General features: G+C 43.4%; 1 protein-coding gene across 1 annotated transcript in view; it reads right to left on the bottom strand.

The window, feature by feature from the left end:
* GFPT1 (glutamine--fructose-6-phosphate transaminase 1) overlaps positions 1 to 17,647 on the bottom strand; it is a 62,593-nt gene that overhangs the window by 19,152 nt on the left and 25,794 nt on the right. Inside the window, exons 5-10 of the mRNA XM_055121515.1 lie at positions 14,074 to 14,132; positions 11,467 to 11,601; positions 8,663 to 8,724; positions 6,961 to 7,040; positions 3,329 to 3,434; positions 1,180 to 1,343 (exon numbers count right to left, since the gene is read on the bottom strand). Coding sequence (XP_054977490.1) covers positions 1,180 to 1,343; positions 3,329 to 3,434; positions 6,961 to 7,040; positions 8,663 to 8,724; positions 11,467 to 11,601; positions 14,074 to 14,132 — 606 coding nt within the window. The remainder of the gene's footprint in view (positions 1 to 1,179; positions 1,344 to 3,328; positions 3,435 to 6,960; positions 7,041 to 8,662; positions 8,725 to 11,466; positions 11,602 to 14,073; positions 14,133 to 17,647) is intronic.

A 17,647-nucleotide genomic window follows, 5' to 3' on the forward strand; every position in this document is an offset into this window, starting at 1 on the left:
ATTTTTTATCTTTATTTTTATTGAATCACTGTGAGATAGACCCTTACAAAGCTGTTCATGATTAGATTTCAGCCATATAGTATTCCAATACCCATCCTCCACCAGTGTACATTTCCCTGCACCAGTGTCCCCAGGTTCCCTCCCATCATCCCCCAACTGCCCCCGACCCCCTGCCTGCCTCTATGGCAGGCGCCTTTCTTCTCTCTCTGTTTCTGTCTGTCTCTTTTCTCTCTCCTTTTGGGCATTGTGGTTTGCAATATTGATACTGAAAGGTTATCAAGAATATCCCTTTACCTACTTTTAACACTCTGGTCCCCAATATTTTTAAAAGGGGGGTTCGCAGCCTGTGGTGCTGGGAGGGGGGTCAGCTACTCCAAGAGGTACTTAGGGGACTCCGATGTGCCAGGGATCAAACTGGGGCTCCTGCATGCAGTGAACACACACTGTCTGCTGGGCAGTCTTGCCGGCTCTCTGCAACATAATCTTAATGAAGGTCCTACTATCCTCATTTTATATATGAGAAAACTTAAGTATAGAGGGGGGAAGGGAATAATAAAAACAGAATATAAACCATGTTTCTAAAATAATACATGGGCTGGAGCGATAGCAGAGTGGGTAGGGCATTTGCCTTGCACATGGCAAACCCGGGTTCGATTCCCAGCATCCCATATGGTCCCCCGAGCACCACCAAGAATAATTCCTGAGTGAATGAGCCAGAAGTAACCCCTGTGCATCGCCGGGTGTGACCCAAAAAGCAAAATAAATAAATAAATAAATAAATAAATAAATAAATAAATAATGCCAAATACTGAACCAGAGAGAGTCCAGGTGGCAAGGCACTTGCCTTGCACGCATCTGCAGCACGACCTCGGCTAGAACCCCTGTTACCACATCTGGTTCCCCCAAGACCACCAGGATCCACTCCTAAGCAGAGCTAGGGACAGTCCCCTGGGTACTAGTGGGCGTAAACCCCCCAAGTACAAGTCAAATATCAAATACGGTTTATATGGTCTGTTGTTCACATTTCTCCTCTTTTTCCCTAGAAACAACGGTGTAGAACTATCGGCCCAGCAGATCATCTCTCCGAGGACGCCCTCCCAGCTCTGGGCCGAGCCCTTCCCGGAGCATCATGTGCTCAGACGCCCACTCCAGGGCAGGAGGCAGTACAAAGGCACTTACCCTTCATGATCTGCTGCAGTTCCATCTGGAGGGTCTGCACAGCTCGCCCAGGGTGGTCTCCCGCGGTACGTTTAATCCTGTGGATGGAAAGACGGCCATCGACCACTGCAGCGACGTCGTCGTCTTCCAGGAAGATGACCCGGTTGGTGTGTTCTATGACTGCACTGTAAAGGGGCAGGGAGACAGCACAGTTCATAATCAGGGAAGGTTACTTTAAAGAAAACCAGCAGGGCTGGTGAAATAGTACAGCGAGTAGGGTGCTGGCCTTACACCCAGCCGACCCGGGGCTGATCCCTGACACCCCATAGGGTCCCCTGCGAGCACCGCCAGGAGTGATCCCTGAGTACACAGCCAGGAGTAACCCCTGAGCACCAACGGATGTAGTCCCCAAACCAAAATTAATAAATAAATAAAACCATGTCAAAATTAGACGCAAGGGCCAGATTTAAAGACAAACTCTGACGCTGTCATGGCTGGCTGTGAGTGCCATTCCTCAGAGGGGTGAGTGGGGTGGGGGTGGTTACTGGAGACACTGAATAACAAGATCTTGTTGCCTCAATCTAAATACAGACTGGAGCTGAGAGGAACGTTTAGCTACTTCCTCCTCATCCTTTCACCAAGTCCTCCAAAGTGTTAACTCCCAAGGATTCCCCTTCTGTGTCCACCAGTTCAAGTTCTCCAGGCTCTCGGCCGGTTCCTTACTGCACACCCTGCTCCACTCCGTTCCCTCAGAGACCTTCCCACCAGCCTGCTTCTGCCCAAACAGCAATTAGAGGACACTCTCCAACTCTAATTACAAGTTCCCCCAGAGGACCCAGGAAGAGGGCTGCGCCCCCAGGGCTCTATCCCCAGCTCGAGCATGGTCCCCCAACAACCTCCAGTTGTGGCCCACACACACACACAAAAAAAGCCAAGGCCAGAGAGGCAGAAGAGGGTTAAGACGCTTCCCCCGAACGGGGCAGTAGCCAGGCTGATGCCCCGCACCTCCTGTGGGCCCCTGGGCCATGTTTGAGGCATTCTGAAGCTCTTGTCACAAGTAAACTCTACACTTGTGTGATTATTGATAAAAGTCTCCTTCAAAAAGGAAATGCTTCGTGTGGGTAATTTTTCCTGTTCCTCCCCATTACCTTATCAAGCTAGTTCATGGCTTTGCCCAGTGTTTTTCATGGTAAATGTATGAGTAAATGATAAAAGGCTTACTGCATCTTTGTGATTTCTGGCTAACTCAGGCCACCTCCATCAACTCTGTAACCAGAAACACTTTGAGGGGGGCCTCCAAAGCCAGGCAGGATTCTCCTGGTTGGGATCTTAATCAAGGGTCTGAGGATGCAGTGCTGCCTGGGCCCTGCAGTGCTGGGGGTCACTCGGCCCCCAGGGCCACCCCCAGGGATGCGTAGGGCGCCAGGTGGTACTAGTTAATCAAACAGGGCTTGGCTGTACGAAAGGCCTGGATCCTCGTCCCTCTACTACTTCTCCAGCCACAACACAGTAACTTATTTAAGGACACCAAAAATTCACCTTAGCACTGACGATATATCTGCCAAAACTTAGAAAACAATGAAGCTGTTTTTAAAAAAAACAAAACAAAACAAAAAAAAACACTATGTCTTCTAAAGTCTTAAACCAACTGACTTCTTCATTGTTAGATCTTTTTAGTTTTCTGGCACATCAATGGCTAAAATACTTGCTAGCAATTTGAGTGATTCCATTTTATCCTCATTACTTATTAGCTTTTCGTTGAGAAGTGCAGTTAACCATTGCATTTAGCTCAAATGTCTTAGTCTAATACTATTTTCTTTATAAAAGCATGACACTGGGAGTGGTACACCCAAGAACTAAAAGAAAGAAAAAAAAGGTAACCGGGTTGCAAATTAGTCTTGAATTAAGGTTTCCACATTTAAACGTGGTGCTCAGGGTGCCTATGCCTTGCATGGGTCAACCCAGGTTGGATTCCCAGAATCCCGTGGTCCTTAGCCCACCAGGTGTGATCCCTGAGCACAGAGCCAGGAGTAAGTCCTAAGCACAGCTGACTGTGGCCCCGCCTCTCTCCCACATACACCTTCTATGCAGGAATGACACAGAAAGACTTCTGCGCTTCCTGTGGCATGAAAAGTTTAAATTCCCTTTGGAATCAGCCCAGGATGCTGACCTTGCATCAGATGCAAAGTAATATTCCACTGCTTTTTCTTCAACCGGGAAAAGGCAAGTTGTGCTGTCCACACGAGAGAGGTTGCAGCTGCCTTTCTTGTCTTTCCCTGGAGCACAAGGTTAACACAAATTGGCATATGTATAGAGAAATGGATGGCTAGCATCTAAATATATATGATTTTCTATGAAATCAACAACAACCAACAACAACAACAAAAGAAAAACCCATAGCAACAAAAAATAATCGTAGCAATTAAAAATGCCAGGTAGATCATCTTACTTCATGCAATAAGCCAACGGAAATAACAGACACGTAGTGAAGAGTGAAACAGCGACTACTGAAGAGAGCGTGGCAGGAACTAGTGCACATTATCATTTTCCAGATCTTTCTTCCCAAGTACAGTTATGAATCACTTTTTCTGGATTGTCAATCAAAAGTATGTACAGACTAGTCTTAATTTAACTTTCTACAAAACTTCTTGGAACTATGACATAAAAGTTAGTGTATCTAAACTGATAAAAAATATTAAAAAATATCAAAACTGTGCATACAAAATGAAATGAAGGCTAGTGGCAAATTTTTCCATTATCTTGTAATGAAACTTCTCTAACCTTTAAGTCAGCAGAGCTAATCAAGCTTAGCCCACACGAACTCTGGTTTGAAAGCCAAGAAGCTCACACCCTTAACCACAGTGCAGCACTGTGCCCACCTGCTGCCAAGACTGGGCTATTAGACACCCAAAACTTCTTTCTTCAAATTAGGTTTTCAGACATTTCTTGGTCAGGGTAAAACATGGTCCTTTGGCAATGCTATGCTCTAACACTAGAATTCTGACATTTCAAATAGGTCATCGTGATGGGTTTTCCCCCCACCCCTTTTTTGTTCACTATCAGTCAAAAGTTGAAAACAGGGCTGGGGTAGAGGATATGGCACGTACATATGAGACCCTGGGTTCAATCCCCAGAATTATATACTCCCAGACCCAGCACTGTTAGCAGTGGCCCCCACAACAATGAAGAAAATCTTAGGGGTCGGAGGCCAGAGAGATAGTACAGGAGGTTGAGCACTTGCCTTGTATGTACTCAATCTGGGTTCAATCACTGGCACCTCATATGGTTCCCTGATCACCAGTAAGAGTGATCCTTGAGCACAGAGCTAGGAGTAAGCCCTGAGCACTGCCAGGTATGACTCCCACCAAATAAACGAAAAAAAAAATAGATAAAAATAAGCCTACTAGTAAAAACTAATATAGTGTCTATCCTCTAAAACATGTCTATTAAGACCTGACTTCTAGAACAGGGGAACATTATAGAAAGATGAAACAGACCAGTGTTTTGCAGGGGCTGTTTACTACAAAGGGATGACAGGGAATTTTGGTGGGGCAACGGGGGCTGAAACTAACGTATACCTTGATAGCAGCTATGGTTATATAACTCTGCATTTGCCAAGACTCAATACCATACATCAAAACTTTATATAAAAACCAATGAACTAAAAAGTATGTTAAAGTAGTGTTCCTCCACTGGATCCACGTGACACCTGCGGAACTCCAGGATATTCCAAGGAGTCTCAGGTGAAAAAGCACATAAAGAGGGTGGGGGGGGGTGGTGTCACAGCATGAGACCAGGGAACCAATGGGTTGGATGTGGGGGATACAGTAAGGAAACAGGTTTTGAAGGGGGCCTCAATCAGAAAAAAGGCTGAGAAGCTCAGTATCCAAGGCACAGCCCAGCGTGCCACATGTTTTAAATAAACCCAAGAGCTTCATTAGAAAATGCCACACTCGGGGCCGGAGCGATAGCACAGCGATAGCACTGCCTTGCACGCAGCCGACACGGGTTTGATCCCCGGCATCCCATATGGTCCCCCAAGCACTGCCAGGAGCAATTCCTGAGTGCAAAGCCAGGAGTAACCCCTGAGCATTGCTGGGTGTGACCCAAAAAGCAAAAAAAGAAAAAAAGAAAAAAAGAAAATGCCGCACTGGGGCATATCTAAATATCAGTTATTTCATTCTTCAAGTAACAATGTACGTTCAATTACACTACTTAGAAGAATTTGAGGTATCAATCGGTCTACTTTAAATAGAAAGAACAAAAATGCTTGACATCTCTACAAAACACTGATGGTATATGACTTCCTTCAACTTAAACAGAACACAATTATTTTCATTTTATTCTATTTGATCAGCTGGAACATCTGGAGAAAAGAGCAGATGCCCGAGAGTCTCCCCAGGGCTCCCCATTTCCATCTCCTCTTCTACCAGAGGCTACACTACTGCAACTCAACTGAATCGCCTACTAACTGCCTACTAGCAGAGAAATCAGGACTAACCAAAACACAAGTTGCATCACCTCAAAGAGAATATCTCATGATAAATCTATCTAATGACTAAGACCCTGTTTTTCCACTGTTTCTGAAAGCGGCCCCAGATAACATTAAAAAGTGGCATATGGGGGTCTGGAGCAATAGTACAGCGGGTGGGGCATTTGCCTTGCACACAGCCAACCAGGTTTGATACCTGGCATCCCAAGCACTATCAGGAGTAATTCCTGAGCACAGAGCCAGGAGTAACCACTGAGCATCACTGGGTGTTGCCCAAGAATGAGAGAGAGAGAGAGAGAGAGAGAGAGAGAGAGAGAGAGAGAGAGAGAGAGAGAAAGAGAGAGAGAATGAATGAATTATAAATTTAAAATGATGTGGGTTTCAATTCCTGAACTAATCACTCTTTGGCAGGGGCTGCTTTAAGCAGTAAGTAAATGGAAAGAGCATACTGTGTTGTTTTTCTAATTCTGTCAACAAAACTATCCAAAGTTTGTAGCTAAAAGGCCTATCAAACTTTAGATAAGTGAGAAAGAACAAATAAACCTTAAATATAAATAATAAAAGTAACAACAGTTCCAAATGCAAACAAAGCTAATCAAGACATTAAATGTAAACCTAAAAGTAAAATATCATATATAGAATAACGATCATTCAAAATTATTTCAGTTGTTAGTAAATGATTCAAAATCTGCTACTGAGTATAATCCATAATAGCCTAGTACATAATGCTCTCATTTTAATCTTGTTTTTTATAATAATATGTTCTAATTACATGGTGTTAATTTAACAACAGAAAAATTGTTATAGTTTTCAAATATTTCATCAAATTTCAAGATATTTTAAAACAAATTATTAAAAGCAGTTTTCTAAATGCCAAAAGCAGACAGACAAAATATACTCTGCAAATTAGGAAAATGTCAAAATTATGTTTCCCCATAAACAAGCACATTTTTAGAGAAGCCCAGCACATTCAACCACTCCAAGAACAAAGAATTAGTAAAGAATGAACAAAAGAGGATAAGATTCCTCCCCATCCATGCAGTGTGCATTTCCCACCTCTTTCTCCCTGTGATCCCCACCGTGTGAATTTTGATCCAATCTGAGTCCTAGCTAAGGATATACAACAGAAAAAAATTCTGCTCGTCAGAAAAATCATAAAAACAAATCCTTTTCATGTCTAGACACACTACATATATAAATGGATGCGACTAACGGGGAACCGATTCCAACTTAAGGAAAACATTCTTTACACATCTACTGAACTCAAGTTACACATTTTCCCCAGGACATGACTTTTGAATAGTTTTTACCTGTTCTGTAGAGGATTGGAATGTGATCAGTAGAGAGTTTGTGTTCACTTCGTACACCAATCAACAGAGGGCTACCACGTCTATTAGTATAAAATTAAAAAGAATTAAGCCATCTTTACAGATAATACATGGATGTTATATACTTCTAGCTTGACAAGAGAACATTATTTAAACATTCAAATTCTCCACAATTCCAGATTTTTAATGATAAGCAATCTTCCACAGTGCAGATTTCTCTTTTTTTATTTGAGCACAACTATCCCCCTCCTTTTACTCATATTTTTACAGCAGTGCTAAGGGCTAAATATAAGATCCCATTTGAGCCTGAAAGTCTAAGACATTTACTCAGGCCTATTACAGAAAGAAAAAAAAATTACCAACCAACTCCTGTTCTCAACAATGTATTTAGAATTGCACAGTGGGACTGGAGCGATAGCACAGTGGGTGGGGCATTTGTCTTGCACCTGAGGTCGATTCCTCCATCCCTCTCGGAGAGCCTGGCAAGCTACCCGTGGCATATTCGATATGCCAAAAACAGTAACAACAAGTCTCACAATGGAGACATTACTGGTGCCCACCAGAGCAAATCGATGAACAACGAGATGACAGTGCTACAGTGCTAATGTCAAATGGATTCTTTCTTTCAACTAAAGACAGAACTCTGGTGAACATAAATAATCTCAAAATTCATTTAAAACAATAAGGTGTTTTATATATATATATATGCATATATATATATAGATGCATGCTCAAAATAAGATGATCCCCTTTCACCTAGCTACACTGACATATAAAAGTAGCTCTCTTGAGGGCTGGATAGTACAGCAGGTAAGCTACTACTTGTCTTATGTGGGCCCAACCCAGGTTCAATTCCTAGCACCCCACGTGCACCGTCAGGAGTGATCCTGAGCACTGAGTTAGGAGTAAGTCCTTAGTCCAGCCGGGAATGGCTCAAGAGGAAGCCCAAAATAATAATTATTTAAAAAATTAAGTACCACTCTTTTCCCAATTTAGGGTTCCTCATTGCTCTGAAAAAGGGTACTTTACTTTTTTTTTTTTTTTTGGTTTTTTTTTTTTTTTTTGCTTTTTGGGTCACACCCAGCAATGCACAGGGGTTACTCCTGGTTCTACACTCAGGAATTACCCCTGGCGGTGCTCAGGGGACCATATGGGATGCTGGGATTCGAACCTGGGTCAGCCTGGGTCAGCCTGGGTCGGCCGCGTGCAAGGCAAGCGCCCTACCCGCTGTGCTATTGCTCCAGCCCCGGGTACTTTACTTTTTTAAAAAAGAAGTTCATGGTTAGACTTAATATTCTAGCAAAAGTAGTACTGGTAAAATGAGCTGGAATTCAGTCTAGAATAAACACTCCCAAAATATAACATAAAGTGGAGGAAGTCAATGTATGTTTTGGATCTGGAATTAGAAAATATTCAATAGGCTAATTTACGATGCAACCATGGTTTCCAACCACAGACAAATGCCAAAATGTATTTTCTTTATTAAAGAATTCAGTTAAATGAAAGAATGATGAAATATGTAAGAAGTTTGTTCAAATAAGTACATTTAATACAGGTATCTTTAAGAAAGAATAGAATCTTTATAGTTAGTTGAAGGGTTATTTATAGTGCATAGACTACAAAATTGTAATTCAAATGCCTCAAAACACATATAATTATTAGTCACAATTGAATTTATATGTACCTTGTGCCAACTGCTTGACCAGGAAAATGAACACTTTTAAATACAAGTGCAAAAGCACCTTCCTAAAAAAAGGGGGGAAATACATTAGCAATATTATATCACATTCAATTATCAAATGTTTAAAAACTACTGGCTTCAGAACAGAAATGTTTTGTTCACCCAATGCTCTCGTGCTTATTTATAAAAGAATCTTGGGGGCTGGAGTGATAGCACAGCGGGTAGGGCATTTACCTTGCATGCAGCCAACCCGGGTTTGGTTCCCAGCATCCCATATGGTCCCCTGAGCAACGCCAGGAGTAATTCCTGAGTGCAGAGCCAGGAGTAACCCCTGTGCATCGCCAGGTATGACCCAAAAAAGCCAAAAAAAAAAAAAATCTATGTTCTAGATATATACAGCAGAGATTTGGTATACTCAATATTGGCTTTTTAATCAAACCCACTTCTGAAATACACGCAATAGATAACAGTTCCAAAAGAGACCCTTTAAAATCTATTCTTGGACTTGCTTCCAACATTTCTCAATAGATACAGCTGATCTCCATGCTATCTATTAGTAAAAAAGGACAGAAATAGAAAAGACACCAGGCTCAGTATCTAAAAAATGTTATCTAGTAATTTTATAATACTTTTAAATTTTTGTTTGGGGGCCACACCCAAAGGTGCTCATCAGGCTACTCCTGGCAAGCTCGAGCGAACATATGGGATGCTGGGAATCTAACCCAGGCCAGACGCATGGAAGGCAAGCGCCCTACCTGCTGTACTATATCGCTCCTGCCCCAATTTTACATGACTGTTAAGTTTTACAAGCTTCCATTCTTTTTTTGACCTTTATATTGAAGATAAAAACTTATACAATCCCAATTACTGGCATTTACACACTGCCATCCCCTCAACCCAACATCCTAAGGTACTGGGAACTGAGGAAATAAAAAATGAATGCCAGAGAGCCGGGTGACAGCTCCACGGGATGGGGCACAAGCACAGGCACCCCACAATCCCAAGGACCACCGGGATAAATTCCCAAGCACCAAACCAGGGTTGCTCCAAATACTGCCAGTGTGGCCCCCAAACAAAACAAAGAAGACAATGAGAGGCTGGAGGGTATCTGCCTTACACTCGAACAACCTGGGTTCAAACCCCAGTATCACCTATGGTCCCCAGAGCACTGTCAGGAGTAATTCCTGCATTCAAAGTCAGGAGTAACCCCTGAGCACTACTGGGTGTGGCCCAAAAACAACAACAAAGAACCAAAAACATGAATAAATGGATATAAAGTAGGACTGTGAGGGAATTACCATGGAACACCAATCAGGTTACACAATGAACAGGAGAAAGAAGGGGTGGGGTGTGGCGTGGACACTATCTTCCAATTTCCCAATCCCTCCTTTTGCGGCAGGAGGTGAGGGCTAAACCTTGGCAGAGAAAAGCCACAAAGGCCTTTTAAATGGAAAAGCTAGAATTCTGAGTGCAGGGGGAAAGGTGTAGGCGTGACGGTGCCTTTGGAACTCTGTGGATCTCTATGTCTTGAATCTGCTGTTAGGGCAACTGGGCTGGAACCACAAAGGCCACTTGGGGGTGAGGGGGGCTCAGAGGCAGAGCGCCTGCCCTGCAAGCATGCAACAGCTGCAGCATGAGCTCCATCCCCAGCAGCTCCGCTGTTTAGAATCCCCAGAGCCACAAGAGTGTGATACCGAACCTAGGCAAGTACTGAAGCTCAAAACAGATTAACCCTCAAACCAAGCATGCAAGAGCCTCTACAGCCCCCGACAACCCGGCCACCAGCCCTACTAATGTATGCAACTCCATCACCAAATAACAATCAATTTAAGGGGGGAAAAACTCTTTTAAGGAGTATCCCTCTTCTGGGGCCAGAGAGAAAAGCCATAGAAACAAAGGCGCTTGCCTTGCAGGTCGCTGACCCTGTTAGATCCCTGGCACCATCTAATCCCGTGTACTGCCAGGAGAGAGCCCTGAGCACAGAGCCAGGAGCAGTCTCTGAGCACCACCGAGGGAGACCCCCAAATACCTGAACAATAATAACAGCAACAACACTTCCCTCAGGCTGGGGAATACCTTTCTATAGAAGTACAGGGCCAACATAAATGCAAACAGTACATGGAAAAATAAGAGTCGACTGCAGTGTTCAGAGACAAACACTATCTCCTAACACAGTCACATTACCCCCATGCTAGGCGACTGGAAAGAGGACACGAGTGAGCAGGTCTCCCATGAGGAGCACTGCAGACGTGCTTGTGTGTGCTGACTGCGGACTTACACATTTCGGACTCCAGCGTTTCGGACAAGCTGTTTGACTCTGAGACTCTGGAGTGCAAAGCTGGTGGCTCAGTGCTCACAGGCCTGGCCCAACCCTGCCACACCTGATGCCCCTGTGCTGGGTAGACGGGGACCAAACTCGGTGTCTCACATTGGCCGGGCAGGTGCTCTATTCCACTGAACCCCAGCCCCAAGCCCCAGTAGATTACTTTAATCCTCATACCACACAACAGTAAAATAAAGGTAGAGTTGTTCACACATATGTGGAAAGGGAAGGGTGACTCAGTCAAATTATAGGGTTTCAAGGTTATTCAAGTTGATCATATGAAATGATTCAATATACATATACTCAATATATGTGTGTGTCTAGATACATATACACACACATATATATACATATATACATATATACATATATGTATATATCAAATAAAAGCCAAACTAAGCAGAGCTCCTGCTGATTCAAGTTACTTAAAAGTTTATGCTGGTCATTGCTGGCAAAAATTAACTTTGAAAATGCAGTTTAATACCAGTTGCTGGATGACTCTCTCCACCAGGGTTGTGAAGCTGGTATCTTGACTTTCCCGATTGTCATACATGTACTTGACGAGCTTGGCAATGGTCTCCGTGTCTGTTTCAGACTCAAAGTCATAACCTTTGCTTTCCTGTAATTCAGAAGAAAAAAAGAAAATATTCATGACATCCAATTTTTTTCGACAGAATTTTCTTCCTCAAAAGAATGGGTCAGGGGCTGGAGCAATAGCACACCAGGTAGGGCGTTTGCCTTGCACGATGCTGACCCAAATTTGATTCCCAGCATCCTATATGGACCCCTGGGCACCGCCTCGGGTAACTCCTGAGTGCAAAGCCAGGAGTAACCCCTGTGCATCACCGGGTGTGACCCAAAAAGAAAAAGAAATAAAAAGAGTGGGTCAGGGGGCTGAAGCGATAGTACAGTGGGTAAGGTGTCTGCCTTGCAAGCAGCTCACTTGGATTCCATCCCAGCATCCCATACAGTCCCCCAAGCACTGCCAGGAGTAATTCCTGAGTGCAGAGCCAGGTTGTGCTCTGAGCACTGATAGTTGTGGCCCCCAAATAAACAAATTAGAGTGGGTGGGCTAGAAGTGTCAAGTGGGGTCTTGGGCCGGGAACATGACATGAATGAGGGGAGGTCACTCACTGTGTCCACCAAGACCACTGTCAGTACCACTGAAAATATACTAACTATAATTTGGAAATTTTTTTCTCTAAGTAACACTTAGTATTTTGGGACCACCTTCTTCCAGTACCCACTGTCCAAAATGAAGATCACCACCCAAGGATAGTTTGCCTTCAAAACAGGTGTGACCGTGCACATTTCATAACCACATGAACAGTGAGCCACCCGTGCACTGAGCTTCACATCATTAAAATGGGGAATGTAAAACACTAATTCCATCACGAATGATTCTTCCTTGGTTGATACTGTGTTGTCTGATACAGCTATATCTATGTCTACTCAAATTTCAAAGGGCATAACATTTCTAATGCAGCGCCTCAGCTGTCGAGTCCACCAACAGGCATGGACAGTCGAGGGTCCCTTGCCGCAGGAAGTGGGCATGGAGAGCCTGAGAAGGCCCAGGGAGCACATCACCCTGACCACTACCACACAGTACAGAGCAGCTGATGCCAAGCGCCTTCCTTGCTCCTGCGAATGGTCCTTCTAGAGCCTAGAATCATTTGTACTTGGTTTTCATTTGTGTTATTCTTGTGGTGTTGGTGCCCATGGGACACAAGGCCATGCACAGTGGTTGGTGCCAGTGCCACAAGAGGCACATGTTTTACCACCTGAGCCACAGCTCCAGGCCCCTCCTAGAACCTTTTTTGTCTTGTCTTGGTTTGGCTTTGGTTTTGGTTTGGTGCCACTCCGGGCAGTATACAGGGGTTGCTCCCAGCTCCGTCCTTGAGGAGCTCACTTCCAGCAGTGCTCAGGGGGCAATATGGGGCCAGCGACTGAACGGAGGCTATCCACATACAAGGCAAGTACCTGAACCCCTGTACTCTATCATTGCAAGCCCCTAAATCTCTTTAAAATGGCAAGCAAGGCCTCTCACAATGGTGTCCTCCCACAATTCTGATTCTTTGAGTAGGGAAGGGGAGGTGAGCCCAAGTGGTGCGAATGAGGTCACCCAGGCTGGGTTTCGGAGCAAGCCTGGGAATGTGATACACTCAGGTCCTCAGATGCCAGAGATACCTGGGGCACCCTGGTGAAACTGGGGTCCTCCAGGGCTGCATCCGGCTATGCACAGGGATCAGGTGGTGCCAGGAATCAAACCGGGGCCTAGAATGCATCCTAACCACTGTACCTCCCAGTCTAATTGTGTTTTGAGTTCTGGGATCATTCATAATATAGCCAAAGCACTTTTAATTTTTCCATTTAAGAAATAAAACTTGGGCCAGAGAAGAGAAACTGAGAACAGGTCTTTAGTAGGAAGCACATCACGATGGGGGGCGGGGGTGGGGAGGGGAGAGGACAGGATGGGAGGTAGAGGAGAGCAGGGAGACCCTGGGACAATGGTGGAAGGATGCTGACACTCTGGTAGTGGGTGTGCTGTTGGAATGTTTTATACACGAAACCCCGTGACAATCAGTAATGTCAATCACAGTGCTGAAAACAAGACTGACCCAAACCCCAAGGCCAGAGAGATAATGCAGTGGTGAAGGAGCTTGCCCTGCAGACGGCTGACCCACCTTTGACTGCTGGAACTGCATTTGGTCCCACCAGCACCACCGCGAGTGATCCCTGGGCACAGCTGGGTATGATTCCCTGCAATTCCCCTCCCCTCCCCCACCTCCCCACCTCAAGAACATTCTCAGGGGACTGAAGATGTGGTTCAGTGGTACTGCACATGCCTTGCATGTGTGAGGCTGTGGGTCCATTCCTTGGCACTAGGGAATGTCCTCAAAGCGTGGTAGCTCGTGTGTAAGCTCTGCAACCACAAGAGGCAAACCTCGGTGAGCGCCACTGGCAAGTGTGCAGTGTGACCCAACATGCGGTCCCCACTGAGCGCTGTGTGCCACCCCCGAAGGAGGGACGGGACAGGGAATCGTTTTTAAAAGATATTTATAAAAGATAGGTCTGATGTCTTTTCACTTACCAAAAACTTCTTTAAGTCTTTGTAGTTGGTGATGATTCCGTTGTGAATAACAATGAATTCTAAGAGATCAAAGCATTGATGACAAAAAAATTACAGGTCTGGCAAATACTATAAGACATTTGTTAACAGTCTTCTGAAGTCAAAAAGTTTGTCACATGATATCCTTCCAGGTATAACCAACTATCATTTCTTTTCATAGTCAGATTATCCTCAGATAGGTGACAGTATGTTTTATGTGGCTTGGTGAAAGTATGCAGTGGGTACAGTGGGGAAATGCATTAAACTGGGTCCTCTGGACATCAGTTTTGGTTGTGGCTAAGCTCTGCCTCCTGATGCCATAGAAAGGCAAGCAGTTCCTGGGCCTGTCTCCTTATTTGCAAAATGAGAGGGCTGAACTATGTACGGCTTATTCTCGCTTCTTTGTTCATTCATTCTAATTATGCACAGAACATTCCAAAGTTTGAAGAGAGAGCCTTTCACACAAAAACAATGATCTGATTTATACTGAATCTAAGAACTAAAACTAAAGAAGTTAATAAGAAAAGCCAGACACTGAGAAATTAATTCCTAGAATGTCAGATAAAAGAATGTCAAAATAGAATTCCAGGGTCAAATATATGATAGTGGGACTATTTTAATCTTTTATTGAACAATTCAACAGTTGACAATGTGGCCACTAACAGTGCATGTAAACATACCAGTGTGGATTTATTATTTAAAATTCATTTAAAAAGGGTCAGAGCAATAGTACAGCGAGCAGGGCGCTTGCCTTGCATGCAGCCAACCAGGGTTTGATCCCGGGCACCGCCAGGAGTGATCCCTGAGCACAGAGCCAGGATTAAGTCCTGAGCACTGCCAGGTGTGTCCCCTCCCCCAAATAAAATAAATTCACATTAATTCAGAAGGAAAATTATCAGTAGGTATTATATTAAACTATCATAATTTTTAATATATTTAACATTTTGATTTGACAGTAAATGCATCTGAATTCATTATAAACCAAATAATAATACTTCCACTAAATTTTTGTGAGAAAAGATGACACCACACAAAAAATAAATCCAGGAGAAAAACATATTGCTAGAACACAGAGAAATGAAAATAGAAACTGCTAATATAAAGAATTACAGTCAGGATTCTCAAAACTTATTCAGATGTAAGTTTTCAGACATGGTTTAATAAGACCTTGTCAGTATCAAAATGCTGAGTGATTGTCAGCATTAAATCTGACTCAATGTTAAAAGTTGGTAAAGGGATATACCCGATAACCTTTCAGTATCTGTATTGCAAACCACAATGCCCCAAAGGAAGGGGGAGGGAGGGAAGGAAAGGAAGGAAGGAGAGAAAAGAAAAGTGCCTGCCATAGAGGTGGGGGGGTGAGGTGGGGAGGGCAATGATAGGAGGGAACCTGGGGACACTGGTGCTGGGAAACGTAACTGGTGGAGGGATGGGTGTTGGAACGCTGTATGACTGAAATCCAATCATGAACAGCTTTGTAAGGGTCTGCCTGACTCAACAAGAATGATGTGAAGAAAGAGAACCCTAAAAAGTGCAGACATATACTTATTTTTAAAGATGAAATAAACTAAATGGCTATTTTCAAGGAAAGGTGGAACGAGAAAGAAGAAATAGAAAAAAGAGATGCAGTAGTACTGAAATCTAAAACAATGGTTTCAATACTATTATAGACCACGATACCAAAATTAGAAAAATTGATTTTAAAAAAAGAAAGAGGGGCTGGCTGGAGTGAAAGTATAGTAGGGAAGGTGCTTGCCTTGCACATGGTTGATCTGGGTTTGACCCCTGGCATCTCATATGATCCCCCAAGCACCGCCAGGAGTAATTCCTGAGCACAGAGCCAGGAGTAATTGCTAAGCATTGCTGGGTGTGACCCAAAATGAAAGCAAAAAAAGCAAGGAGGGAGAGAGGGAGAGAGGGAGAGAGGGAGGGAAGCAGGAAGGGAGGAGGGAGAGGGGGAAGGGAGGAAGGGAGGGAGGCCCGGGAGAAAGCTCAGAGGGCTGGAGCACAGGCCTGCATGCATAGGGGTCGAGGTTCAAGGCCCAATTCAAGGTGTCCCAAGCCCCAGTGGGGACAGTTCTGAAAGAGTCCAGCACCACCGGGGAGGCCCCCCAAAAGAACAAAATAGAGATTAGATTTCTTCTAGTCTGCCTTGTTCTACAGGCATGAAGTCAGATCTACACAAATATTTTAAAGTTTTAAATTAAGCTGGCTGGCTTTCTTCAAAAAGAGAATCAATCCCTAAAAAAATTAATGAAATGTATTAACAATGCTGCATCTGGTTGGTAGCACAATCACATACAGAAGGAATATTCTAAGTGACTTCCAAACACAGTAGTTTGTCTATATATCCCTAGAGAGATATCCCCTATGGACAAAAAGTACACTAACCACAATAACAAAAAGAATAAAAAAAACAATAAACATACTGTTACAGCAATACTGGTTTCACATTCTATATTACGCATATCATGTGGTAAATCAAATTGTTTCTGGTATTAAAAGAACTTTTAATGTGTGGCTAAAAGGAAATACATGCTTCAGTGAGGTTAAGTAAATACCATAAAGCTCTGATAAAAATGTCTGTGTGTATATACAGGAAAGGAAATGGTCAAGCTATCACTATTTGTGGATGATATGATGCTATACTTAGAAAATCCTAAAGACTCTACAAAAAAGCTCCTAGAAACAATAGGTTTGTATAGTAAAGTGGCAGGCTACAAAATCAACACCCAAAAGTTCATGGCTTTCCTATATACAATGAAAGAGAAGAAAGAGGTATTAAAAAACAATTCTGTCCACAATAGTACCTCAAAAAATCATATACCTTGGAATCAGCTTAACTAAAGAGGTGAAGGACGTATACAAGGAAAATTACAAAACACTACCTCAAGAAATAAAAGAGGACACTAGGAAATAGAAATATATCCCCTGCTTATGGATAGGGAGGATTACATTATCAAAATGGCAATACTCCCCAAAGCACAGATTTATGCGGACCCTATCAGGATATCCATGACATTTCTCAAAGAAATAGACAAAACACTTCTGAAATTCATATGGAATAATAAACCCCCATAAATAGCTAAAACAATCTTTGAGAAAAAGAAGATGGGTGGCGTCACCTCCCCCAACTTCAAACTGTACTACAAAGCAGTAGTAGTTAAAACAGCATGGTATTGGACTAGAAATAGACCCGCAGACCAATGGAACAGAGTTGAATATTCCATCACAGATGTATGACCACTTAATCTTTGATAAAGAAGCAAGAAATGTGGAGTAGAACAAGGAAAGCCTTGTTCCCGCAGACCAATGGAACAGAGTTGAATATTCCGTCTCAAATGTATGACCACTTAATCTTTGATAAAGGAGCAAGAAATGTGGAGTGGAACAAGGAAAGCCTTTTTAACAAGTGGTTTTGGGAAAACTGGACAGCTACCTGCAAAAAAATGAATTCTGACCAGGCACAAAAGTCAGATCAAAGTGGATTAAAGACCTCAATATCAGACCTGAATCCATAAGGTACATGGAAGGAAATGTGGGCAGAACCCTCCAT

Source organism: Sorex araneus, chromosome X (genome assembly GCF_027595985.1).
Source record: "Sorex araneus isolate mSorAra2 chromosome X, mSorAra2.pri, whole genome shotgun sequence".
In the NCBI taxonomy this organism is placed as follows: domain Eukaryota; kingdom Metazoa; phylum Chordata; class Mammalia; order Eulipotyphla; family Soricidae; genus Sorex; species Sorex araneus.